Below are 19,128 nucleotides of genomic sequence, written 5' to 3'. Positions count from 1 at the left end.
AATTTAACAAGCTATGAGCCCATGGTATTGCAAGAAAGATTCTAGCATGGATAATGCAGTGGTTGATTGGCAGGAAGCAAAGAGGGGGCATAAAGGGAGCCTTTTCTGGCTGGCAGCCAGTGACTAGTGGTATTCCACAGGGATTTGTGTTGGGGCTGATTCTTTTTAAGTTATATGTCAATGATCTTGATGATGGAATCAATGGCTTTGTTGCAAAGTTTGCAGATGATATGAAGATAGGTGGAGGGACAGGTAGTTTTATGGAAGTAGAGAGGCCATAGAAGGACATAGACAGATTAGGAGAATGGGCAAAGAATTGGCAGATGGAATACAGTGTCAGAAAGTGTATGGTCATGCACTTTGGTAGAAGAAATGAAAGGGTTGAGGATTTTCTAAATGGAGAGAAAATACAAACAACTGAGGTGCAAAGGAACTTGGTAGCCCTTGTGCAGGATTCCATGAAGATTAATTTGCAGGTTGAGTCTGTGGTGAGGAAGGCAAATGCAATGTTAGCATTCATTTCAAGAAGACTAGAATATATAACCAAGGATATAATGCTGAGACCTTAGAGAACACTGGTGAGGCCTCATTTGGAATATTGTGAGCAGGTCTGGTTGGGCCCCTCATCTTAGAAAGGTGGATTTCTAAGATAAGGTGGAAAGCTGAAGCTGGAGAGGGTTCTAAGGAGGTTTACAAAAAATGATTCCAGGATTGAATGGCTTGTCTTCTGAAGAGAGTTGATGGCTCTGGGTCTATATTTGCTGTAATTCAGAAGAAAGAGGGGTGACCTCATTGAACCTATCAAACGGTAAAAGGCGTTGGTAGAGTGGATGCTTCCTATGGCAGGAGAGTCTAGGACCAGAGGACATAGCCTCAGAATAGAGGGACGTCCTTTTAGAATGGAGATGAGGAGGAATTTATTTAGCCAGAGTGTGGTGAGTCTGTTGAATTCTTTGCCACAGGTAGCTTTGGAGGCCATGTCATTGGGGGTATATTTAAGGCAGAGGTTAATAAGATTCTTGACTGGTCAGGGCATAAAGGGATACTGGGAGATGGCAGAAGATTGGGGTTGAAAGGAACATTGGATCAGCCATGATGAAATGGCAGAGCAGTCTCAATGGGCCAACTGGCCAAATTCTGCTCCTATATCTTATGGTCTTATATATTGGCGCTTGATACCAGATGGTGATGCAACCAGACAGAATGGTCTCTACCATACATCTGTCGAAATTTGCCCGAGTCTAACTCCTAATTGGATATAGCCGCCAGCAGCCTTCTTCCTGATTTCATCAGTGTGTTGGGCCCAGGATAGATACTTGAAGTTGCTCTCACTCTTTCCACCATTGACCCCTCAATGAGGACTGGTGTGTATTCTCCGGACTTTCCCTTACAGAGATCCACAATCGATTCTTTGATCGTTTGATATGTGCTAAATTAATAAATTCTCCGACCGTTATGTGTAACAATCTCAAATTTAGTGTTTTGACCTGAATCTTCGACTGTACTATTTTCCTAGATGCTGCCTGGCCTGCTGAGTTCCTTCAGCATTTTGTGTGCACTACTCCGGTTTCCAGCAACTGAAGATTTTCTCTTGTTTGTTGACAATTCTGAAGCCTGGATTATTGGCTCAAAATGCTTTTGAATTAATAATTTCCTTTTTCTCATATGGATAAATATTCTACAACAAAGCTGAAGTGGGATTTTAGCTGATGATTCTATTATTGGTAATGGTGTGGCATAAAGTAGTACCTTCAGTATTTATACTATGCTTACCAAAATAATTATTTAGTTAAAGATAATTTTGTTCAGGTGTAATCATAGCCAGAGGTGTCATTCAGGCAATATTCCTTCAGATACTTTGCAGAAAGTTGGAGCAGTAGGTGACCCGAACAAATACATGCCAGTTGCTTCTAAAAGTTCTTTCTATTTTTATTTCCAGCTGCACTGACCAACCATTGCTCTGAGCACGGAAGTCTTGTATAGCCTGAAAACCGCATTGCACTTTAAATATTTTTTATGTAACTATGAATATTTCAAATGAAAATTGAAAAATCATGTACTTTTGATTTTACTTATTAATTGAAGAGTATAATGAAATGAAGTACAACAAAGATCTTCCACATTTCGTAAACTTTGATCTTGATTGTCTTTATTCCAGATGCGTGGCAACAAAGGCTATGTGCGTGGGGGCATTTCAGTTACTGTGCAGCCAAGTACCCGTGCAGCTTAGAGGGAACAGTTGCAAAGATATCACAGAAATTATCTCAAAATATCTTCTAATATTGAAACCATGTTCTCTATCAGCACCAATGACATGGAAGCATGGTTGAGGTGTTTTAGAACCCATTTCTCCCGGATTGATAAAAAATTCTCAAAGGCGGTCATCTCTAATATTTTGTGTGTCATATGGCAAACAAATAAATGAGATTAGAGAGGGTCCAGAAGAGGATCACGAGAATGATTTAGGGAAAGAAAGAGTGAACGTATGAGGAGTGTTTGATGACTCTGGGCCTGCGCTCACTGGAGTTGAGAAGAATGAGGGGTAAATCTCATTGAAATTTATTAAACACCAACCTTTTCCCCGGTCAAAATGATGCCAGCGAACAATAGTGTATCAGCAGCCATTTTTCAGTTACTCCACGAAACTGTTTCACGTTTTCTTTTTATTTTAAACGTGCTTTTGGCACTTTAGAGCCTGTGATCTGCAACCTGAAGATCGGTTGAGTGATCTGGACTTTCTGAGTAGATTCCAGGAGGTGAACAGCCTGGAGTGCAACAAGCTTAGAGAGCCCATGATCAACTCCATTTCTTGCTGATCTTGCTGACTAAAGCGTCAAAAGAAGATTGAGACATGGAGGTGAGCACAGAAGGTGAGTCACTATTCAGCATTGTGTACCAGCCTCTTACTTGCTGTCGTCAGAGGTAGGCATCTGTGTATAACGGTCTTTCACTTGCTGCTCCCGAGCAAAGGTTCCTGTGTTCAGATGGTCTCTTTCTCCCTCAATGCTGTCGGAGGATGGTACCGAAGTTCTGTGTCTGCGATTTATGGATTGAACTGTAGTTCACTTGGACTCTTTCAGTTTTATGTTTTTGTAGTTTGTGTTTACTCCTGTTCTTCCTTGTTGCTGCTAGTATGATCTGTCTGTTCTTTGCATGGGAGAGGGGTTTGGTGTTCTTGTTTCTGTTTGCCCAATTTGTTTTTTTGTGCATGGGGCTTTGATGTCCTTGTTCCCAGTCGCGGAATTTGTTTTTTCGTGTGTGGAGTGGGGGACATGAAGCTGATATCTTGTTGCCATTTGCATGATTTATTTTTTTTGTACATGGGGGCACTGACTGTTTCCATGATTTTGTTTTTCTTTGCACTGGGGGGAGGGGGGGTCGATGTTTTTCTTTAAACAGCCTCCGTGGTTTTCTTTGTTTTGTGGCAATCTGGAGGAGGTGAATCTCAGAGTTGTATACTACATGCAAACTTCGATAATAAATGTACCTTGAACCTTTAATACTGATTATCGAAAGACTTGGATGTGAGGAGGATGCTTCCTATAGTGGGTGAGTCTAGGACCAGAGAGCACAGCCTCAGAGTACAGATGAGGAGGAGTTCTTTACCAGAGGGCAGTGAATCTGTGGAATTCATTGCCATATATGGTTGTAGAGGCTAAGTCATTGAGTACATTTAAAGCAGAGGTTGTTAGCTTCTTGATCAGTCAGGCATCAAAGTTATGGGAAGGAGGGGAATGGGATTGAGAGGGATAATAAATTAGCCAAGATGGAATGATGAAGCCAAATGACGTAATTCTGCTCCTATGTCTTATAAAGGCATGGCTCGTGCTGAAGGGAAGAGTTCACATTCTCAGCACAACAAAGGAGACTTGCTAATAATCAAGGATTGCAATGTCAAAGGGGTGATTACAACCTGATCCAAAATGACACCAATTAAGAAGAAATGCTGGAGTTTAAACCAGCATGAAAAGAAGAGAACTTAGCTTGGGTGTAGAGAGGAAAAATCAGTTAAACTGATCAAATATAGACAAGGAAGTCCTGAACTTGCTGACCGTATATTGAGGGAGACTTTTTAGCGATCCATTTAGGTACATAAATATGACCACAAGCTTTGTCTGTTCAGACTTGGTGAAGACTGGAGAGAAAAGGCCGTAATGTCAAGGCATTTTAAACTAACTCTGTAAGTTTATAAGTATTTAATTGTGCTTATATGCTCTCTAATGTTTCAAGCATTTTGTTTTAAATTTTTAATAATTTTAACATTCCTTAACATTTAATAGTGTTAAGTATTTTCAAATATTTGTGGGTCAGAAAATTCCCAAACTTTTAATCTACTTGACAGCTGTACTGACTGGGTGCGTGCCTTGGCTGGATCATGAAGCACCTCCTTGGGAATTAAATTTCTCAGGCCCTCCACCACACTGTTCCCGGCCAAGCAGTCAGAGCAAATTTCCTGGACCAAACTGTCACTGGAATATCCTATCCAAATGCAGACCTCATGGTTAGGGAATCAAGTAAATGGCTTCCTGGAAATTCAATGCCAATGTTATCAGAAATAAAAAGAACAGAATCTAGAGGTAGAGAGGATTTATCTGTTTAGCAGCTTGTTTGTTAGTGGGCATGACATTACAAACACTACCAGAGAATTAGAACCATTAACCATTATGGAAGCAGAGATGTTCTTAGACTGAAAAATTAATGCACCTTTAACAGATTTAAGACGTATAAAAATCAGACAAAATTATTAATGAATAATCCATTAACACTGTTAATAGAGATATTCTGGGAATTACTTAAAATCAATCTGGTTAAAATTAGGTAATAGGAAGGGTAAAATTATAACAGGTAAACTTGCAGTAGGTTACTGGATTACGGGTATGTCAGTTTGGTGGTAGGAAATGAGACAGTGGGACAATTCATCAAGTTAAGTAAAGTTGTTTTCACCATACCAGGCTAGGACTGAGATTAACATACCACTTGTGGGAAACATATTCAAGGTTCCAGCTGGTGTTTCTTCCCATAAGGGAAACAAAAGTCTTTCTTGTTTTCATAATTCATTTAGTTGGAGTAAATTAGAAAGGAAAATGAACTAATCTAATAGGGAAAGACTAGAAATAAATCAATGTGACAGTGTGAAAATAGCAGAAAGAAACAAACTGAGAAATGTGACAAATTTAGATGAGGTAAAAAGGGACAAGGCCATCTTCAGTTTTAGATAATAGGGTATAAAACAGATCTAAAATTATTTTTAAAAATGTGAAAAGTTTATTAAAACCATAGTTAAACTTACTGTATACAGAGATGTAGAATGCAAATCCAGTGCTACACACAGAGGAAAATAATTAAGTTTGTTCAACAGACGAAAAGTAAAAGGGAGAGTTACTACTGCTCAGAAAATGTTTTTATCAACATCAAAAATTAGATCCTACATGATCATGTTATCCAGCTGTCTTTGTTCCTCCTCGCTCATCAGCAGCTTCTGATACTACCAAACATCCCATCCTTTGATAACTCACCACCAGTTGGACAGTAGGACTGCATTCACCTGTCTCCATTCTTACCTGTTAGCCAGACAGTTACCTGCAATGACTTCACCTCTTGCTCCACTACTTGTTGGTTTCCCCCAATGATCTACCTTGCCTCATAGAACAGGTATAGCACAGAAACACACCCTTCAGCCCACAATGTTTGTTCCAAACATGTGGCTGAATTAAACTCAATCTCTTCTAACTGCTCATAATCTATATCCTCCAGTCTCTTCGTATCCATATGTCTATCTAAAGCTTCTTAAAAGCCATCATTATAGCTGCTCCCACCACCACCCTTGCAACCTGTTCTAGGCACTCTCTCTAAATAAACTGCCCACCATATTTCCCTTAAACGTTCTCCCTCTTCCCTTGAAAGCATGTCCTTCAATATTTGACATTTCTACCCTGAGGAAAGGATTCTGACTGCCTACCTTATCGATGCCTCTCATAATTTTATAGACTTCTATTAGGGCTCCCGTCAGCCTCCAATGCTCCAGAGGAGCCTGAGAGTTAAGGTTTGACCTTAGAGCTCATACTCTCTAAACCGGCAAGCGTCCTGGTAAACTTCTTCCGTGCCCTTTCCTATGCTTCTATGTCATTCCTATAATGGGGTGACAAGAACGGCAAACAACACGCCAAGTGCAGCCTAACCAAAGGTTTGTCCCTTGCTTCTCATCTCATCCTAGGTGACATCTGAAAACATGCTCAACATGTGAGCTGAGAACACACTGCCATCTTTCCCAACCTCTCCACAGTTCTTAAGCTGTTAGAGGGTTTGGTTGCCAGTCAGTTTCAATGCCGTACACTCTCTGCTCATTTACCTTCCATCACATCTTCATACATTGCCCCAGCAGTTGTTTTATAATCAAACATTTGATAACCAGCGAGCACTGCAAATAAACTTCAGCAATAAAGCACAAGGGTAATGTTGGCTCATACCTGAGGGTTACATGACTTGGACTGTCTGAAAGCACCAAGACAACTGAAACTCGCGGGACTCCTTGAGACCCTGTGCTGCCGTTGCTTTTCAGGCCGCTCTGCCTGAGTTTGTTCATCAGCTTGAGCTTGGGTTTCAAGTTGTGGCTGGAAAGGCTGTGGCACACCCCTCTGGTGGAACACCCAGTCCTCAGTTTGAGGCTGATAGAGCTGTCCCCAGTTTCGTAGCATTCTCATGCTTGTCTGATGCTGATATGAGTGGAGTGAGTCCTCCTGGTCTGGGTTAGAGCGATGGAAGTGTGAGGAAGTTCTTTGAAAAGAAGATCTAGCCCGCAACCTCCTTGATCTCTCTGTGCTGAGTGATCCCCTGCAAACCGACGAAGGTTCATTTTAAACTGATAAGAAACTAATTTACAAGCAAAGTAAATCTTCCCTGTCATAACATAGATGAGGGTTAGGTCCAATCATTGCAAAACAGAGATATTAGAAATATTTCCATTTAGTTATGCCAAACTCTATATATTTTGAACATATTATTCCAAGAGCAGCAGGAGAGTTTCCCTCATCTCCAATTACAGACACACCTTTCATCAGTCTACCGAATAATCTATTATATTTAAGATAAAATTTATGGTCATGGACTTGCATACCCAGGATACAATGACAGGAAAATAAGTTTTACTTTGCAGCAGCATGACAAACAAACGTAAGGTAACACAAAATATACATAATTTACACAACACAATAAACAGAAATAACATAATGACATAGTGTAAGTTGAGGAAGTATCATTACCTCCTCTTCTTTTTTGACATCATCATTCCACTCACGATAAATAAAACACCCTCAACACTCTGTTCTTAATCACTCAGTAATTCCATTCTCCCTATTAACTTCATCATACTCTGTTCGGTCTACCTGTTTTTAGCTAAGCATAAGTGTGGCCAGGCAGTAAAACCTGCCCACTTTCCACTTCAACATGGCAGCTCCAAGGGTAACAATTCCTGCATCAAAATAAATGTAAGAAGGTCCCACGGTTTACCCAGAGAATGTTTTTTTTGGGAAGCTTTGTGACTTTGCATTTCTGTCTATTCCTTACATGAAATGAAGCCCCAAACTAAAATAACTGAGCAGGGGGCAGGGAAAGGGAGGTCTGAGCTCACTGGCAAAGAGGAATTGGGGGGAAGCAAATGCTATTGGTGAAAAGTTAAGGAAGGAACCCAAATGAAGAAGAGAGATGTCTCTGTCCAATTCCAATTTGAATCATCCCATCTTCAATATTTGAGGCCTAATGTGTATCAGATAAAATTTATTCAAGCAATACTATAAAATGTTGCATGGCATGTCAGAAATTTAGGTGGCAGCATAAAACTAGTTTTCATGACAAAATACTGTAAGTATATTCCATAGCAGTGAAACTGTGTAAGGAATATGTGACATATGTAAAGTTCAGTAATGCACCAGCTCTAAGGGAGTTAAATCTCCAAACACAATGGGCCAAGTTATGTTGCTGACCAGCCAGAACTTCCACGGTGAACCATCAGCCTGATGCAGAGCATGGTTCAGATCTCCGATGACTTCCATGCCTGTGCTTTGCAACAGAAATTGGGAAGAAGCTAGAGGTCTAATGGCAGCTAACCTGACCTTTCACTCCAACACGGATCTACCAAGACATCTGACCCCTCAGCTTTTTGAGGGATACGGCTGATGGGTGCTACGCCCCTCCCTTACATATTAAAAAGAGCTACCAACCTTCATAGTAACGTTAAAGTCAGTTAAGTTGTTTGTTTTTATTTCTTTTTAAAATAATATCAGATGCAGTATTTAATTTCTATCATTAAGTGATTAAACAAAATCTTTTTAGTAACTTTTTAAAATGTTTCTGATCAGTAACATCTAATAACTGTTAAAAAGTCCTTACAGGAGTGAAATGTCAAAAGGTCATCAGGGCCGGGTGAGGGGTAGGATCTCAGTATCCTCTGTATGCAACCTGGGCAATGTGTATGGCAAAAAAGCTTGATGTTCCATGAAATGATGGGAGCCATTTCAAAAGTGATCTAACCCAATGACATATAGATGCAAATATGGACATAGATACCCATCACAGAGAGAAGGCAATTAGTCTATCGAGCGATAACTATCCAATTAGACGTCATTTCTACAAGAAACTTTCTCTTTCCCACAGATCGAATTAGTCTTGAATTACTAATGAATCTGCTTACACCAACTATTTGGCTGTGCATTCCAGAACACAAAACAGTGTAAAATAGTTTCCTCTCTGATTCCTCCCACTAGACCCTGGATATTTTCACAGCTTTTTAAGATCTGTGACCTCTAGACATTGATGGTGCTGCCAGTGGAAACACTTCTCCATATCTACCAAAGCTATAGATAAACTGTTACACAGCTGAGAATTGTGTAGGACTTATGCCAGGCAGTGGATATTATTTTAAAGAGTTCCATAAATTCAGGGGATGACTGTAGATGGGAGTGTAGCTCAAATAATTCTGTTACTATAAAAGGAATGAGATTTGATTCAAGGACTTGTTATAAAAATAAAAGAAAGTTTTATATAAATAAAGAGTAATTGAGCAGATAAACTGGAATAAAGAGTAAGTATTTAAACATCTGCTGCTGCAAATTTGCATCTCATAGATGACCCTGAATATTGTTAAAAAGCTCAAAACTGATCCATATGTAGATAGGCTAGTAAAGAAGGTAGGTTTATGTCATGACTGCTGTTGCCCCACTCTTCCATGAGCCCTCCATCTTTGACGCCCTGTAATGTCGCAACAGTGCTCAATGGAAGCTTGAAGAACACCATTATAACTTCCATTTGGGCACACTGCAACCTTCAGGACTCATCTTCTAGAAGGCATAAAGAATATCTCAGTATACACGACAATAATAAATCAATAATACTTCTTCCTCCATATAGAAGCTGTTGGATAGCTAGCTTCATTGTCTGTTTTCTTTTGTGTCTGTGAACTTGGCCAGCACCCTTTACTCTCTCTACCCTTCCCCCTCTCTGCAACTTAAAAATATGTGCTTTCTCAAGATTCCAGCACTGATAAAAGGTTCCTGACCTGAAACGTTGACTAGTTCTGTGTACAAGGATGCTACTTCACTTGCTGAATATCACTGAACATTTAGCTTTTGAACTGTGCTAGGCACATTTTCCTGCTGAGCATTATGCCCTAGTTCTGGTTACATCTATGTAACATTATAGGATTGATTCAATTCCATAACAATTATTGCATTTTCTTAATGAAAGGAATAAAAACTAGTTCTCCCCAGCATACCTTTGATTTGTTATGGTGTAAATTAGCTGATTTTGTGGTTTAATTATTTTCTGGAACAACAGAATAGAAAAGATCACACACAAAATGCTGGAGAAAGTCAGCAGGTCAGGCAACAACCATGGAAATGAATAAACCATCTTCAGGCTGAGACCCTTCTTCAGTTCTGGAAAGGAAGGGGGAAGATGTCATAATAAAAAGTTGGGGAAGCAGGAAGAAGGATAGCTAGAAGGTGATAGGTGAAGCCAGTAGGGTGGGAAAGATAAAGGACTGGAGAGGAAAGAATCTGATAGTAGAGGAGAGGAGAAAGAGATGAAGGGGTACTGGGAGAGGTGATAGGCAGGTGCGAAATGGCCAACGGGGACTAGAAGAAGAGAGAAGGGAAGGGATTTTTCTTTAAATAACCAGAAGAAGAACTTCATATTCATGCCATTAGGTTGGAGGCTGCCCAGATGGAACATAAGGTGGTGCTCTTCCACCCCAAGGAGGAGAAACAACACCTTTTAGAAGTATCTTATAGAATAGAAAGGATTCAAGAAATGAAAGGTCGTCAACTCAAGTTAGCTCTGAATCTATCTCTCCAGATGTTACCTGACCTGCTGAGTGTTTCCAGCCTTTTTTTTTGTTTTTTACTACAATTTTTCAGCAGCTATAGAATTTTCCAGCATTAGAAGAGGATGTGAAAGGTTCATGCTGTGACTTGTTTTTGTTGGCACATTGGAAAGTGGTTGGTTTTGTGATAGGTGGAACAATAAAAACAAATCAATAGCTGTTATTTTGAAGGAAATATGCCCTTTTTGTGGTCTTGAAATGCCTTAACTAATTATCACAAACAGAAGAGAACAGAGTGTGACATGAAAAGTCGAAATTTTTGTTTAAACAAGTTGTAGAATAAAGACTGATTTTGAAATTTTGTTATACTTCTATCCAGAGAACCTGGGGTAATTCCATTTTCTTTTATGTATACTCAATGTATAAAGATATTGTGATGAATACAAACGAATAATTCAGGCCAACTTTGTAGGTTCCAGTTATCTGCACAATGGGATTAAATTTCAATGAATGAATAAAGGTGCACAAGAAAACTTGTAGACTTTAAGATTCTTACACACACATTTACAATTTTGAATTATATTTTATTCATGTACTTGGGTAATATTTTCTTTTACGTGCTGTGTGTGATATATATTTGTGGGTGTACCATGGTCTGGAGGAATGTTGTTTTGTTTGGTTGTATATGTGTACAGTCAGACAATAATAAACGTGAACTTGAATTTTTTTCCCCAGATCATGCTACTTCATGGAGGAGCCTGGAACTGCAAATAGTTTTCAAAATTGTGTGACGAGGGAGACATCCAGGTTTTTTAACCTTGTGTGTAAAGTGCAACGGAGCCCTTATCTTTACTGTGGACCTGCCTGAACAATTCCGAGCTAATACTTTCCAATGTTGCCTCAGGTAGGTTTTTTGCATGTTTCTTCAGGGCCTCCATCATGACAACCCTGAAGGATCTTCAATCGTTCCTTCCCCACCAATTCTTATCTGCCAATCCCATTCTGTCCCCATCTACTGTCACCCTGCCCAGCACAGACCTCCCTTCCCACTATCATCACAGTCTAATTTACAACTGATGAATGTTCATCCCAACTTGGGTTAGTCTACTCACAACCTCGCCTCCTTTCCAACTCAGACCAGGAAATACTGATCTGAAGATAGAAACTAGAAACCATCAACCAGCAATCCACTGGTGGAACTCAGTGGGTCAAGCAGCGTCTATGGGAGGAGAGGAACTGTCAATGTTTTGGGTTGAAATCCTGATGGAGGGTATATCCCCCTCAACAATTTATCTCCCCCCACAGACGTTGTTCAACCAGCTGAGATACTCAAACTGATTGTTTGTTGCTCCAAACTCCAGCATCTGCAGTTTCTTGAGTGTCCAGACAGAAACACAAGTAGGCCATTCAGGCTGTGATGTCTGCTTACCCAATTAATAAGTTTATGGTTTTGTCTCAGTGCTACTTTCCTCTGCTACATCCTTATCCTTTGATTACCTTAGTACTGCATCTAAACTGCATTTCTGTCCAGAATATATCTGTATCTGAGCCTCCAAGCCCTTCTTAGCTCAATTCATTACCCTCTGGATGATATGAGCAATAGAAAGGGATAAGGCAAGGCCTATTCACTGGTACACATTGCCTTTGTCCTTGTGTGCGACTGGTTTCCCCAGCCATCAAAAACAAAATGCTCATTGGTCAGTTGCCCACAGCCTCTGTAACTACCCTTTACCTCTTCCATCCGATTTCTAAGCCATTACAATATATAAATAACTACATTTTATTACTGCACATTTCAATTAACTAACACTCTGTCAATCATTCTCACAAGTGAATGGCAATAGGGTTATAAAACTAGCAAAGGAAAGAAAATTCAAGAATACCTATCAATAGTCTTACTTACCATACAGCCACAACATTATACCCTGTGGACTCGGTACATTGTAACTCAACACTCTGGAATGTATGCCATTAGATTTAATTGCAGGTAGTGAGAAGGACTATCAAAACACCAGAGTCACTTTGCATCAACATGCATACATTCGGATATGGGACCAGGAGATAAACTTTGAATGACAGATATCATTCAATTGATGTTCATGAATCTGATGACTCATGAAGAAACACGGAACTTTCATTCAACAAGAACTGTTACTGAAAACATAACAAAGAAAAACAGCAGAGACCAAGTAGATGGAATTAAGCTACATTCTTTTACTGTAGCGAGAGGAACGGAAATTATGAGCACACCTTTGTAAAGCAGGTTGATATGCAATGGTTAAAGGTTGATATTAAGTGCCAATTAACAAAAATACAATAAAAATTCTTTGTGAAATTCAGATACCCATCCCAAAGAGTTGTTAGTGATGGAGAACGGTGCTTGGAAATTAATGACATTTGTTTCAATAAATTATTGGTTTTGTCACAAGCTTATTATTGTCACTTGTACCAAGATACAGTGGAAAAACTTAGTTTGTGTGCCATCCAGACAGATCATGACATACATAAGTACATCAAGGTAGAAAGAAAATGGGATGCAGCATATAGTGATAGAACTACAGAGAAAGTGAGCGCAACTAAATAAAATGAGACTAGGTAGATTGAGAGATCAAGAATTTATGAATAAACCATGCAAGAAAAGCAAGTTTTGTGTTTTCGAAGTTTTTTGTTCATTTCCTGTTGAAGACCTACTCGTTAGGAATTTGCACTAGGCTCTTCCCGTCACGATTCACTGGTTTCACACCTGGGCAAAATGGGTGGGAGATGACTTATAGTTTACACAACTCAATCCAATTACAGTGTAAGAAATTGGATGAGCAGGTCATGCCCCAAATTTCATAAATGATTCAGGAAACAAGGAACACATCATGCTGGTATATCATTCCCAGTATAGATCAATTTGATCTATATTTGATAAAGTGAAGCACAATAAATTATTTAAAATATTACAGGAAACTGTAGATCTAGATTCAAAAGACCTTCGCCTAATCAGAAATCTGTACTGGGAAGAAACTGCTGCTGTAAGAATATGTGGAGAAGTGAGTCAGTTTACGAAAATCAAGAGAGGTGTTAGACAAGGGTGTGTTTTCTCCCCGATTTGTTTAATGTATACCGGGAAACAATATTACAAAAAATAAGAGACATCTTGGAAATCAAAGTTGGCGGTGAAAACATCAATAATTTCAGATATGCAGATGACACTATGTTAACTGCAAGTACAGAGGAAGAATTACAAAACTTAATTGATACAGTTGTTGAAGAAAGTGCAAAAATGGGTCTATCAATTGCAAAAAGACAGAATGTATGGTGATATCCAAAAAGAAGGAAAATCCTATCTGCAGGCTGAGAATAAACGGGGAAGACATAAACCAAGTACAGAAATTTTGCCTCTTAGGAAGCTGGGTGACATCAGACGGCAGGTGCAACATGGACATCAAAACACGAATAGGGATGGCAAAAGACACCTTTACGGGAATGAAGAATATTCTGACCAACACTAAACTAGGCATGACAACCCACCTCAGAGTACTGAAATGTTACATTTATCCAGTTATGTTATGAATGCTCAGAATGTTGGACAATCTAGTAACATGAAAAAACAAATTGAAGCAGCAGAGATGTGGTTTTTGAGGAGGATGCAAAGAATATCATGGATGAAACGAATATCTAACGAGGATGTCATGAACAGAGCAAGCACAAAAAGAGAGATAATGTATGAGATCACAAAAAGGCAACGTGACTTCATTGGACATGTGATTAGGAAAGAGGAGTTGGAATGCACGGTAATTATGGGAAAGATTGAAGGGAAGAAAGCAAGAGGAAGGCAAAGACAAATGATGATGGAGACAGCAGCCAGAGAACTGGAAATGAATACCAATGAATTGGTCCACTTGACCCAAAACAGGAGTGTGTGGGCCATGGGAGTCAAATCTCAAACTGGGCATGGCACCTGATGATGATGATGATAGATCAATGGGTCGTTGAACTGGTAATGCAAGCTCGTAGACTGGTAGACAAGTTTCTACACACAAGCAGTGCATCATTTGAGCATGTCTACCCTGCCCACTATTCATGTGGTTCAATATGGATCATTTGCCATCCAACAAATGGCAGGCTCCATTGGGAGTGTGGAACAAGGATTAGTTTACATGCTGGGCAGATGTAACTGGTCTGTCTACAATACACCAAAGTAGGAATGTAGGTGTTTTGTCCTATGTAGGAATCTTTATTGCATAGTCCTCAGGGATTGGACATTAAAAATTTGTTGGCAGAGGCTTTGCACCTGCTTAAAAATTCCCCAGATTTGACCCACAATTCACAAGGACACCTTAACTTTAATCTGCCTATGTGTACCAGGACTAAGATCTTTCAGGTCAGTAAGGTGGTCATACATCACAGGGACTGGATCAAACTTATGCACCTAAGGGAAGTAGATGCACTAAGAGTACCTTGAGGCCTGCGGCCTGAAAGGACTCCAGGTCAGATCCTTCAGAAGCCTCCCAGTGGAAAAGTACCCTGATGTGCAGTTACTGAAAGTTCACGACTGTGTCTTTTTTTTAAACCTTGTAATCAGTTAGTTATAAAAATGGACCCACCCAGGAAAAACAAACTTTCTGTAACAAATTTTGGAAGGAAGAAGGCCAAAGATCTAGCTGATAGTGTACAAATGTAAATAAAATAAAACATTAAAACACTTACCTTTCTGTCATTCCTGAGCTGACCTACTACATCTCTCTGAACCAGGAGAAATTCATGCACTGTGCATGAATACACAAGTCCAGTTCTACATGGGGCCAATTTTCAATACATCTTCAATGCAGAATGAGCCAGCAGCTCCGCAGTCCCTGCTCAGCGGTTGGCATCAATGCTAGTCAGCTATTTATATTCATCAAGTCACTAAGTCTGTGATGGGTAGGGGCCAGGGGAGGTGATAGAGTTTATGTTTGTACAGTGAAGCAACTGTTACAGGTCCAAACTGAACGTTTGTTTGTCAAGATTGGACAATTGTTTTGGGACTTGTGGTTGATGCTGGGGAGGTGTTAGGTGAGGGAAAGGTGGGTTTCTTCACACAAATATTGCTTAAATGGAATCCAAAGTTGGGATTCGGAGATTCAGGGAAGGTGGCACTGGGTGGTTTCCTCATTTTCAACTTTACTTACACGAGGATCATTGTGTTACACTGGAGAATTGTGAATAGCTGGGTTGCAAACAAAAGAAAATTATAAATTATCGGTTTAATAGATCTAGAGTCATATGCTAATTGATTAAGGTAATGATAATTGGTGGTGTTACAATGTGAAGAACCTCCCTATACATTGGTTCAGGACTGATAACATCATCATGGGAAGTGAATAAGGAAATTAAAATGAACATTTCTTCCTTCTTGCCAACACCTTTTGATTATAATTGTGTGCAATCTTTTTCTTCTTGCCATATCTAATAGGAAACTACCAAGGTAAGCTTGCTACTTCATGATCTCAGCTGGAAGTGTATTTATGTAAACTGGCCCACTCCCTCTTGCAAGCTGAATTTTATTGAAGTCACCAACTAGATCAATGTCACTGCAACCAACATTTCCACAGCATATTGCCATGGATTTTGTAGTAATATTAACAACGAGTTTGCCTTCCTCACTGGGCCAAATGGTGGACTCCAATCATCATAGAGAGTCACTTGTTTGCTTAAAAAAAAGCTCAAGACCTTTCAGGACTTTTCGGCAAGCTTCAATCGTAATGATCTATTAGGAACTTGGCAAAGGGCAATAAAAGTTTAAACGGAGAGTCATTATGGGAATGGCCATAGTGTGAGTGGGCTAGTGTCAAGAGTGGTTAGTTTCAGGCTTTAGCTCAAGAAGCAAAGGGTCTAGTTACATTTCTGCTAAATTTCTTTCTCTATGTATTAGTACATAGCTAGTGCAGTGAGAATGGGTCCAGGGTCAGTGGTCTGTTCTTCGTGTGAGATGTGGGAACTCTGGGAGACCTCCTGTCTCCTTGACAACTACATTTGCAGTAAGTGCATCCAACTGCAGATCCTTACAATCCGTGTCAGGGAACTAAAGCTACAGCTGGTTGACCATTGGTTCATATGGGAGAACAAGGAGGTGATAGATAGGAGCTACAATGAGGTAGTCACCCCAAAACTGCAGGAGGTAGGTAGCTGGGTGACTGTCAGTGGAGGGAAGGGCCAACAGTCCACAGCATCCATGGCCATTTCCCTCAATAATAAGTATATCGCTTTGGATACTGTTGGGGGGTGGACCTACCAGTGAAGAGCCACAGTGACCAGGTCTCTGGCTCTGTGACTCAGATGGGAAGGGGGAAGAAGGGGAGTACAGTAGTGATAGGGGATTCCAGTAGCAGATAGGAGATTCTGTGGATGTGAAAGAGACACCCGAATAATATGTTGCCTCCCAGGTGCAGGGTCAGTGCCACCTCTTTTTAGGTCACAGCCTTCTAAAGAGGGAGCTGAACAGCCAAAAGTCATGGTACATATTGGTACAAATGACAATGGTAGGAAAAGGGAGAAAGACCTGAGGAGAGAAAATCGGGAATTAGGTAGAAATCTGAAAAGCAGGATGTCAAGGGTGGGTTTCTCTGGATTGTTGCCTGTGCCACACAGCAATAGGATGCTTTGGCAGATATATGTGTGGCTGACAAATTGGTGCAGGGGGCAGTTTTTCAGGTTTCTGGGTAATTGGGATCTCTTCTGGGGAAGGCATGACCTATACAAATGGACAGATTACACCTGAACTTGAGGGGGAACAATATCCTCCCGGTCAGGTTTGCTGGAGTTGTTTGGGAGATTTTAAACTAATTTGGCAGGGAATGGGAAACGGAGTGATAGGACAGATGATGGGGCAGGTAGATGTAGTGTGTAGAGAGGCTGTGGAAGAGTAAACAGATGGCAGGGCAAAATTGTAGTCATTGGGATGGTTTGAAGTGTGGCTTTAAATAAATGGTAGGTTCAACAGTTTGGAAACTGAGATAAACTAAGAGGGAAGGAGAGGGCAGGAAAGGTTATGAAAGTCTCCAGAATAAATAAAAAGGCAAAAAGTTTAGAAAGGGATAAAAATTTAACTTCTGGTAACACTGGGCAAAATTGAAAAGGGTGATGAAGGACTGAAGGTGTTATATTTGATCGCACGCAGTATACTGAATAAGGTTGATGATCTTGTAGCACAGTTAGAGATCGGCAGGTATGATGTGGGCATCACTGAGTTGCAGCTGAAAGAAAATCACAGTTGGAAGTTTAACATCCAAGGTTACACATCGTAACACAAAGTCAGACTGGTAGGCAGAGACGGTGGGGTGGCTCTATTGGTTAAAAGTTGGCTCCTTAGAAAGTGATGACATAGGATTGGAAGATATAGAATCTCTGTGGGTAGCGTTAAGAAACCACAAGGATAAAAGGACTATGATGTGAGTTACATGCAGGCCAAGGAGTGGGGTACAAATTACAATGAGCTACGTTACAAGAAAATGATGGCAGAACAATAATAGATGGAGATTCTAGGAGCAATTCAGAAAGCACAGGATAGATACATTCCAAAGAAGAGGTTACTGTGGCTGACAAGGGAAGTCAAAATCAGCACAAAAACAAAAGAGAGGGCATAAAATATGGCATGATCATACACTTCCCTATTGTCATGCACTTTAGTAGAAGGAAAAAAGGCAGAGACCATTTTCTAAATGGGAAAAATATTCGGAAATCTGAGGTGCAGAAAGTCTTGGGAATCCTTGTGCAGGAATCCCTAAAGGCAAGGACAAGGAAAGCGAATGCAATGTTAGCATTAATTTCGAGAGGATTAGAATCTGAAGTCATGGACATCGTGCTGAGGGTTTCTCGGCATTGGTCAGTCTGCACTTGGAGTATTGTGAGATGTTTTGACCCGTTATCTAAAGATGTGCTGGCATTGGAGAGGGCTCAGAGTTGGTTCACAAGAATAAATCCTAGAAATGAAAGGGTTATCATACGAGGAGTGTTTGATAACTCTGGGCTTGTACTTACTGGAATTTAGAAGAATGAGGGGGGATTTCATTGAAACCTATCAAATATTGAAAAGTCTAGATAAAATAGATGTGGAAAGGATGTTTCCTATAGTGGGGAGTCCAAGTCATGGGCATCTTTAATGCAGACAATGATATGTCCTTTATTAGTATGGGTATCAAAGATTATGGAGAGATGACAGGAGAATAGGGTTGAGCGGGATAATAAATGAGCCATAATTTGACAGGCCAATTGTCCTAATTCTGTTCTGACGTGTTATGGTCAAAACAGTACAGTACTCAAACTCTATGGTACTCCTACATACAGCTAAAGGCAACATCCACAAGCTGCTCTGGGTCAGAGCAGACACATAGAAGTGTGTTCCATCTCTAGCTCTCCACTTACTTTAAAACTTATAACTTATTTCATTATATGTCGTACTTCAATGAAAGTTCTTCACCTGAAATGTTAACTGTTTTTTTTTCTCTCCACAGGACGTTGACTGACAATTTGAGCATTTCTAGTATTATTCGCAACAATAGGAGGGATGGATAAACAACCAGATAAGCATTCCCATGAAATTACGGGGGCAAACTCCTCAAGGGAGTTAGAGGAAGATGCTGTAAAATCTAAGGGTGAGCCGGACTGTAGTTTGCACATTAAACAGGTTATGCAGAATGTTAAGTCTATTTTTACTGACATAAAATCTGTGTCAGGGGCTTGTCCTTTTCTCATCCTGCATCAGTCATGAAGCATTACTCCAGAAAATGTTCTTTATTATATGTGCGTAGGCCTCCGTTAGTCTCGACAGACCATGGACTTGCGCC

General features: G+C 40.1%; 1 protein-coding gene across 1 annotated transcript in view; it reads right to left on the bottom strand.

Moving 5' to 3' along the window:
* adamtsl7 (ADAMTS-like 7) overlaps nucleotides 1-19,128 on the bottom strand; it is a 491,555-nt gene that overhangs the window by 386,890 nt on the left and 85,537 nt on the right. The window contains exon 5 of the mRNA XM_073042603.1: nucleotides 6,468-6,831. Coding sequence (XP_072898704.1) covers nucleotides 6,468-6,831 — 364 coding nt within the window. The remainder of the gene's footprint in view (nucleotides 1-6,467; nucleotides 6,832-19,128) is intronic.

Source organism: Hemitrygon akajei, chromosome 4 (assembly GCF_048418815.1).
Source record: "Hemitrygon akajei chromosome 4, sHemAka1.3, whole genome shotgun sequence".
Lineage (NCBI taxonomy): Eukaryota > Metazoa > Chordata > Chondrichthyes > Myliobatiformes > Dasyatidae > Hemitrygon > Hemitrygon akajei.
The sequence above is the reverse complement of the archived record's forward strand: the minus strand, read 5'-3'. Positions and strand labels throughout refer to the sequence as shown.